General features: G+C 45.4%; 1 protein-coding gene across 1 annotated transcript in view; it reads right to left on the bottom strand.

Moving 5' to 3' along the window:
• Positions 1 to 3,793: 3,793 nt before the first annotated feature.
• pde3a (phosphodiesterase 3A, cGMP-inhibited) overlaps positions 3,794 to 9,059 on the bottom strand; it is a gene marked incomplete at its 5' end in the record, with an annotated part of 64,282 nt that continues 59,016 nt past the window's right edge. The window contains 6 exons of the mRNA XM_080851075.1: positions 3,794 to 4,251; positions 4,535 to 4,835; positions 6,319 to 6,480; positions 6,882 to 7,085; positions 8,291 to 8,490; positions 8,855 to 8,968. Of these exons, the coding sequence (XP_080707201.1) occupies positions 3,923 to 4,251; positions 4,535 to 4,835; positions 6,319 to 6,480; positions 6,882 to 7,085; positions 8,291 to 8,490; positions 8,855 to 8,968 (1,310 nt within the window). The 3' untranslated portion in view covers positions 3,794 to 3,922. The remainder of the gene's footprint in view (positions 4,252 to 4,534; positions 4,836 to 6,318; positions 6,481 to 6,881; positions 7,086 to 8,290; positions 8,491 to 8,854; positions 8,969 to 9,059) is intronic.

Below are 9,059 nucleotides of genomic sequence, written 5' to 3'. Positions count from 1 at the left end.
ATGAAAGAGGCGAAGAGGGTGCTTAAAGCGTGGAGGCTTGGTGGATATCAAAGAAGGCTCTAGCGAGAGCGGCACGTCTCTGTGACGTGTGCATCAAAGAGTTGTCCTCACGCGTTGAAGCGCCACAGGCTCTCCCCAAAGTCACTGCCGCCCATCTACGCAAGTGGAAGTGACACTGATGGCTTCCCAGACTAGAGGACTAAAGAGTCGCGCACGTGACTTTGCACTTTAGAAGAGGAGGGGGGCAATGACTGTTCAAATGACTGTTCTAAATAACCAGGTGAAACAACAAAAGCCCAAGTTGCCTAGTGTAATTCCTGTGTGGATGTTACTTTATTTAAAAAAAAAAAAAAAACTAACATGGCCTCCTTTCATCCTCTCTGATGTTTGCATATGTTTCAATGGTTGCCTGAGATAGAATGTACAGATATGAAATGTGACAACTCACTGAACATCACAAAACACCGACCTTGACCACCAACATGACTTTCCGTAGGTCTCTTCTTAATCCTTTTCACAAGTCAGTGACACTCAGTTACCAGGTGACTACTGCTCAAAAGCTTGACCCAATAAAGCCAGAAAGCATGATGCTTTGTTTCTCTAAAATGTACTAAAATAACTGCCTGTTTAACTGTGTACCCAGTATGTGCTGTGGCCCTAGTTTTCTCGCTTATCCCAACCAAAAGAGCAGAATGTTTTCATGTCTCAAATGCAGTGTGTCTAGGTCTGTGTATCTCATGTATGTCACGTAATGGGGCTCCTGAATAAAGCTTCCAGGTATGGAGGTCTGGAGACAGAGAGAATGGAAAGTAAAAACCACTCAAATTGTTCTGGAAAAATACAAAGCATGTGGAACTCTGTATGCACAACATGTCTTCCGACAGCCAGCCATAAAACAACACACGAGACAATAAGATTGGCAAACAGGAATGAGGAAAACGATACAGCGAACAGCAAAATAGTGATGAAGAGTGAGAGAGACAGGACACAACATACTTAGAATGGATTTCAAAATTTGCAATGAAGTAATATTTGGCGCTCACACTGAAGTTATGTCTGTTTAATTCACAAAGAATCATTTTAAATCAATTCAAAAAGAATTCAGAGAGAAAAAAATGTCCCTTTCAATAATACTTCAAAAAACCCTGAAAGTGCAACTGAAGTGGATAAGATTCAGAGGTGTCAGTATTGCTTTAATGGTAATCCCGGCCTTCTTGTTTTTTTTTCTACTAATGATATTAGTGATGTACTTTGAGCTCTTTTCAATTTCAAAGGGGAGGCAGGAAGATGGATGTCAGAACTGGAGTGCACCGCTGCAGCCTACTAACCCAACATTTTAATTGGCTCCCCCATCAAAGTGGTGCGTCTGGTAGAGGCCCAAAGGCAGCGGACTGAGGTGATTAGGCCCAAGGAAAGCGTTTTATCTGACTGTTGCCTCGATCCGCGCGGCCATCGTGTCCAATCTGCCTCTTCGTACATCAAAGGCGGACCGGGCGAGCGGCTGCCTGGACACGTCAGGCATTCCCATGCAGTTCCACTCACATGGACGGGCGGACGGGCTGGCCTGGCGCTCGATATCATCAGCTCTGTCATGGGGGCTCCCTCGGGCTGAGGACCAGGGCTTAGGAATCTGGACGCTTGATGCCTTTCTCCTGCATGACTTTCACGTCTTTGGGATAAAAGTAAAGGCTGGAATAGTGATCTTTTTTTTGAGGGGGGGGGGGACACTGCTGGGCACAACTACATGTGGCTTAATTTAAAATTGCTTTACAAATGCTCTCAGACAATGATTTTGAGGCTTTAGAGTTGAACATCTTAACCAGTCACTGACCCAGCAACAGGTTTAACTGCAGTGAGATGGTTGGCTACACACACCATGCGACTTGACATTGGGGTAATTTCCCTGAAAGTAGGAAACATGAAACTCTTTTAAAATGAGTGAATGTATGGAAAAAAAATATATGCAAATAAGGTACAGCCTCACCCTACCCCCTCCTCACTGTCCATGCTCTATCATCTGCACAGAAACGCATCGCTTGTGCTGAAGGTCTTATATGAGGAGAATGCTAGAATGGGCCCAACACGCCTTTTAATAAGCCTACCTAGCAAAGGGACTTCATTAGCTTCATGATAAAACAACTGTGGGCAACTGGAGCCCCAAGCTACACAAGGACATTAAGTCCTATTCGTAGAGCCCAATGATTGCAAAATGCGGAGGAAATCGCGGAATTCAGCTATAAAAAGAAATCACAGTCAAACGGGGAATTTCACATTTTCTAACACAATGACGAGAGTGAAATACATTCGATAGCATTATAGGCAACATTCTTGCCCGTGTGAGTGACACAAGTACAGCTAGCCAAATGAAACAACAACTCTGTATATTTCATTATTTCAGCCACTCACGTACGGTGGTTTTAAAATAAATACAGTTTGCTACATTGGTGGCGAACTGACGTATCCTTATGCATTGTGAATCGAAAAGGAAGTATGCTCACTCTTGGAAACTAACACAACCTGGCCATTGGAGGGGCATCTGAATATTCTTAGTCTTAGAAAGTACGTAGGCCTACCTCATAACGACAGCGGCTTAGGCTATTGACTCCAGAAACTTATATCCTGAGTATTTTTTTGATTGGACATATGATTTGATTATAATCACATTGATCAAATGAAACGAAATTTCACAGGGCCCCATATTCTGACTTCAAACATCCTGTTTGAGGGTGTGGTGCACCTTAAACAATTATTCGTTCTAGCATATACTGCAGAAAGGTAGGCCTAGCTATTGTTTTGTGTGTGTACAACAAATGGAAGATCAGCATGCTCAGAAATTAAGTGAAAAGGAATAATTCTGTATGTAAAAGAACTAAAAAAACACATAAGAAGAGAGCAAACTAGTTACAAAAACAGACAGGACATTGGTTGATGGCGACCATAAAAATGTATGAAGCTGTGGCATTGTGAAGCCATGGCACTGAGTGGCTATGTGTTGCTTCCAGAGACAAAAGCAGCAGGGCGGCATGTGCTGCAAAAACAATTTCTTACAGGTGCGTGCTTCTGTGTGTGTGGGTGTGTTTGTGTGTAAGTGTATGTACATGAATGCTATCCTCTCCCCTGTGGAATGGGAAAGCTTTTTCAGAGCTGTAGGACATAAAAAAAATCTGCTACTCCTCTCCCTTGTTGGAATGCAAGTGAATGGAGGCATGTTATTCTTCAGGATGTATTGTACAAACGTTGGTTGACACCACAGTTGAAGGTCACCCCTCGGAATAGACACAACTCTAATGGCAATGGAGATCTCACTGGACACACATGCACACACACACACACACACACACACACACTTAAAGAAACTCATTCATGACCTTGCTCACTCAACTTTAAGGGTAGTAGATAACAGGCTAGCCAGTACGTACGTTCCTGCTGTGTACATGGTGATTCTTGAAACAAAGCAGACCTCATGTCATGGAGGTTTGATCACTCCAAACCTGCTCAGGTAACAGTTTGGTACACGGCCCCTTACAACTAAAGAGAGCTACAGCACAGAGCCAGATCAAAACCAATAAAACAATTTTCTTAAAAAAAAAAAAAAAATCCCTTACTTCTATAGAACTCGTCACCCCCTGAACAGGTGTACTATGTACACTGTGTAGTCTGACCCTCTTGACCAGAAGAAACACTGTGCACTCCCTCACACATCACACTCACTATCATACATACTCACACACTGCTGAAAGCTCCCAAGCCTGCCCCTTAGACCTTGTCCTCCTTAGGCACAGATTCCCCCCAGTGTCTACAGTGTTGTGTCTAAGTGATGTGCTGGCAACCATACGTCAGGACTCTTGGTTTGGGAAATAGAAAGTGTTCCGCTGACAATATCTTTTTTTTTTTCTCGTCCATGACCGACATAGTCCCTCCATCATTCAGGATTTTCGTCCTCCTCCAGATGGTCTTCCACGGTTTGTGGCGACACGGGACTCTCGTCCTCAAGTGACTCCGCCTCCTCTCCCTCTGTCCCCTCCTCCTGCCCCTCCCCTGGCTCCTCCTCCCTGCTCCCTGGCTCCTCCTCCTCCTCGTGGATTGACAGGATCGGCTCGCCCGCATTGCCCACGAGCGCCGACTCCTCATCCTCCTCGGCTTGACTCTGGGCCTCCATGGCGATCACCTTCTTCCACATCTCGTGGTTCTCCATCAGGTGCTGTGTGATCGGGCAGAAAACTTTCCGCCGCTTCTTTGGCCCTCGCTTCTCTGTGAGAAAACCAGGACAAACACGGAAACACTGGTAAAGTATATCACGTTTTTCGATTCACACCACATCAAATTCATGAGAAAATCATATACAGATAGGATTACACGTGGAATAGCTAATTGATTATAAGACACACATTCTCAAGTAACCACATTCTCATTTTTTCATCTTGTTAAACATTTCAGTTTATCATTAAACGTTACCAAGATTAAAACTGTACAACAGTCTACTCCCATCACCACCAACTGGAAAATAAAACTCATAATTAAAGCGACTTCTTACGAGACTGCTCTGAGCTGGAGGATGCATCCTCCTCAGGCGTGTCTTCCTCCTCCTCCTCCTCTTCCTCGTCCGTTTCTTCTCCACCTGCCTCCTCTTCACCTTCCCTTTCCTCACCCTCCTTATTGGACGCACCTTCCCCTGGCTCCACCCAGTGGCCGGGCATCAGGGCAGCCGAGTCGTAGGAGCTGCACAGCGGGCCCACGATGTGCGTGATGAAGGACTCCTGGAGCTTGGCCAGCTGTGGCGCTGAGCGGTCCATGAAGGGGCTGATTGCAAGGCCCAAACTGGATTCCTCATCCCCCTGCAAAGCCATTGGATGCACGGCACAACATCACCACACACAGTCCCCAACATCAATTATAGATCTGTCCACCCGTACTTTCAGATGTATTTTTAAGGGAGTGTTATCAGAGGGGCTTGGTGCAAGAGTTCTCCACTTATGAGCAAGTGGTAGATTTTAGAGTATAGAATTTGATTGGGAATTCTCTGTGAAAAATTACAGATGTTGCTTGAGTAAGCGAATAGCATGTAATGAAACATGACTTCTTCCCTGTCAGCTTAAAACTAGTGGGCTGAAGAAAAGAAAAAGTCCTGTGTGGACTGATATTGGTTGCAGTTTGAAAGCATGACTTAAAAATGTTAAAGAAAAATAATTATATTGTTTTTCATCCCCAAGAAAACCTGGATGATCAAATGAAATCTACCTTATCAAGGGAATCAAGAGAATGTGTGCAGCGTTACAGATCTTTCCGAGCACAAATGCTTCATGATGCTGTAAGTGGACCATGGCTGACAAGGTCTCCTGTTGCCATGGCAACCAGGTGCTAGCTGTCATGTGTAGGATATAACATACGTGTGGGCTCTGTGCGGGGCAGGTGATACTCTGAAGTGCCCATCTGAACAAATCATTATGGAAAAAAGAAGGCCAGAGAGAAAGAAAAAAGAAGAAAGGGAAAAAAAAGAAGACGCCTCGCCTCTTGAACAGGATGATTTTCCTCCTCCTTGAGTAGGTTTTGAAAGAGAGCCTGACAGTCATGTGATCTGCACCTATAGGGCTGTGAGTCTGCTGTGGCCTGACACAACTGGGTCACTGTTTTTTTCTCTCCACAGTTCACAGCAGCGCGCTCTCCAAGGACACGCTCTTTCTCCTCCTATGCATCGTATTGTGGCCGAGCCTTAAGCAATTGTTTGTGCAAAATAAACACTGCTTCAATGCTTAACAGCTGACCTTCCTCTCCTGCACGTCGGCTACATCCCAATGTTTAGAAGCATAGATTGGCCATGCGGTCATTGTTTGTTTTATCAGGCTACGCTGTGGTGCTCAAATCTTTCAAGATACTTGGGTTTTGAGTAACTCTCTGATGTCTCTATGAAGAACAAAAGGTCCTATTGCCTCCAAGGAGGTTGAGTTCCTTCGTTCTGCTATCAAGGTCAGTTTGTCTGAACAAAATTCAATAATTGCATTTACTAATGAAGGCCGCTTCTTCCCTCTGTTAACCCTTTCTCTCTAGCTTAAACTACTACTGTGACGATAGTTGGTTGCTAAGCACTGGCCTATGCTTATATCTTGGCCAGGTCGCCATGCTCTTGGCCACTCGATACTGAACCAATTCAAAGCCCCGATACTGGAGCTAAGAAACTGTTGCTGGGCAACTGCATCGCGCCACCATGGTTCCTTCTCCACAGCAGGAGTTCTGTTGCCACTGAAGGTTTGTGATAATGACATGTTTGTAAAAAATGAGCCGGTTAGTCACAGCACACACGTGAAGAAGTTTGGGACGGACCTGCTCGTAGAACTCGTTCACAATGCCCTCGGTCCACTGGAGGTGCAGGTCTTTGCATTTGAGGGGCCCGTTGATGTCGGCCAGCTTGATGCACATCTGGCACACCAGGAGCCGGTCGTTCTCGTTGGACCAGTCGATGCCCGAACACCCATCATCACCAACCTGCGAGAGAGAGAGAGAGAGATTGAGAGAGAGAGAGAGAGACAGAGAGAGGGAGAGGGAGAGAGAGATGTGATACGTTAAAACAAAGATGGGTGATCATCACAAATAAACCTAACTAGGAGAATATGGTGTAAACCAACACCAGTGATATGTTTGAATATATAGTCAATGTATAATTTAGTTGCATTTGAAGGTAGTCTTCTCAGCTTAAATGACTTCCCACAGATGGGTATACTATCTTAAGAAACTAACTGTTTCACTAAACAGCAAAGGTCTTTGGACAAATTAATCCACAACAACTTTTAGTGGAAATGGACAATAGTTTGGATGTGCTTTAAGGTTAATATACACTACATATACACTGTTGTATGCCATATTGTTAACTGATGATGACTGGCTACCTTGGCATTGAATTCTGCCAGGAAGTCGAAGTGCTTTTTCAGGTCTGTGGCAAGGATGGCTTCAATGACCAGGAAGCGAAAACGCTTGAACTCCACATGCTGCAGGTTGGCCAGGAAGTTGTACTCGGGCCGAGACATGAAGAGGTTCCAGGCAGCAGCGGCGTGGTGGTTCTCCAAAACAGAGCGGTCATTGTAGAGCACTGCCTGAAGATACCATCAAACAGAGAGGGAAGAAAGAACTAATGAACAAACAAATAGTTACAAAGAGAGGACAAATACAAGTTAAAGAAAGAGCAAATGATGGTTACAGATACCAGAAAGAACAACTGCAAGTGAAAGAACATACAAACAGACATATGTGAGGGTAAGAACAATGGTGGAAGGAACAGAAAATAAAACATAACATTGTGAGTATAAATACACAGAAAGAAAGAAAGATTGACAGCAGTTAAGAAAAAGTACACACAATAGTAAATAAAGGTGGGAGTTACATGTAGATAGTGTAAGATAAAGAAAGACAGAAAAACAAGAACATATCACAATACTTAAGAAAAGGTTTGTCTAACTGACATTAATCATACCACACACATAACTTAGCAGGACGGGTAACACCGTATCTCCGCACACAAGGTGCCATCCATACCTTTTTGGCACTAAACCAAATTCCTACACAGTTGGGGAACATCAGTAGACCCACGGTGGTAGCACACCTGTTGGGTACTGGTGTTAGCATACCTGTGGGGCACTGGTGGTAGTATACCTGTTGGGTACTGGTGGTAGCATACCTGAGGGGCACTGGTGGTAGTATACCTGTTGGGTACTGGTGGTAGCATTCCTGTGGGGTACTGGTGGTAGTATACCTGTGGGGCACTGGTAGTAGTATAGTACCTGTGGGGCACTGGTGGTAGTATAGTACCTGAGGGGCACTGGTGGTAGTATAGTACCTGTGGGGCACTGGTGGTAGTATACCTGTGGGGCACTGGTGGTAGCATAACTGTGGGGCACTGGTGGTAGTATAGTACCTGAGGGGCACTGGTGGTAGTATACCTGTGGGGCACTGGTGGTAGCATAACTGTGGGGCACTGGTGGTAGTATAGTACCTGAGGGGCACTGGTGGTAGTATAGTACCTGTGGGGCACTGGTGGTAGTATACCTGTGGGGCACTGGTGGTAGTATACCTGTGGGGCACTGGTGGTAGTATACCGGTGGGGCACTGGAGGTAGCATACCTGTGGGGCACTGGTGGTAGCATACCTATGGGGCACTGGTGGTAGCATACCTGAGAGGCACTGGTGGTAGCATACCGGTGGGGAACTGGTGGTAGCATACCTGTGGGGTACTGGTGGTAGTATAGTACCTGTGGGGCACTGGTGGTAGTATTGTACCTGTGGGGCACTGGTGGTAGCATACCTGTGGGGCACTGGTGGCCACTAGGAAGGCGTTGGTCCTGCCAGGGTGGTCATAGTCGTGCATGGCTGCTGCCACGTAGAGCGCCATGAGCTCCAGGGCTGGGATGAGCCCCGACAGGCAGCCATAGCCCTCCTGCGGCGTGGGGTATGTTTTAGACATGAGGAAGCCCAGGCGATTGTGGGTAATGCCACTTTCTGTGTCTAAGGGTGCGGTGATGAAGAAAGCATGATAGCACATTAGAAAGAATCAGTGTAATATGCGGTTGAAAGACCCTATGCAATAAATAAAAAATGAACTTATTGAGCTTCGTTACAAGTTCCTGTAACAGGTGTAAATAAGGTGCTTGTAACGGGATGAGTGTTCAAAATTCTATTATGTTACAATACAGAAACAAATAGAAAATGACATACACTTTACAAGCTTTACTTTAGCCTTTGTAAAAAAAAAGGACAAGGGGAAATAGTGCCATTAATGTTTAATGTACAGCTTTTGTGAACACGGAGAGCTGGAAAAGACCATCAGAATGTCCTCCATGGAAATTAATGAATTACAGTTTGGACTCACCATAATCACTGACTGAGCCTTCCTGATTGGCCAAACGGGGCAGGCCAGGCACAGGTTGTGTGGTGAGGTACCAGACTGCATGCAGCACGTCAGTGGCATGGATTCTGTTGTGATCTGAAGAAGCGTAAAATAAGGTGTACCAAGAGTCTCAGCTAGAGGGCAGCACCACAGTGTGTAGTGTGACAGCAGTGATGGGGGTGAGTGA

The sequence above is a fragment of the Sprattus sprattus genome (genome assembly GCF_963457725.1).
Source record: "Sprattus sprattus genome assembly, chromosome: 14".
NCBI lineage: Eukaryota > Metazoa > Chordata > Actinopteri > Clupeiformes > Clupeidae > Sprattus > Sprattus sprattus.
The sequence above is the reverse complement of the archived record's forward strand: the minus strand, read 5'-3'. Positions and strand labels throughout refer to the sequence as shown.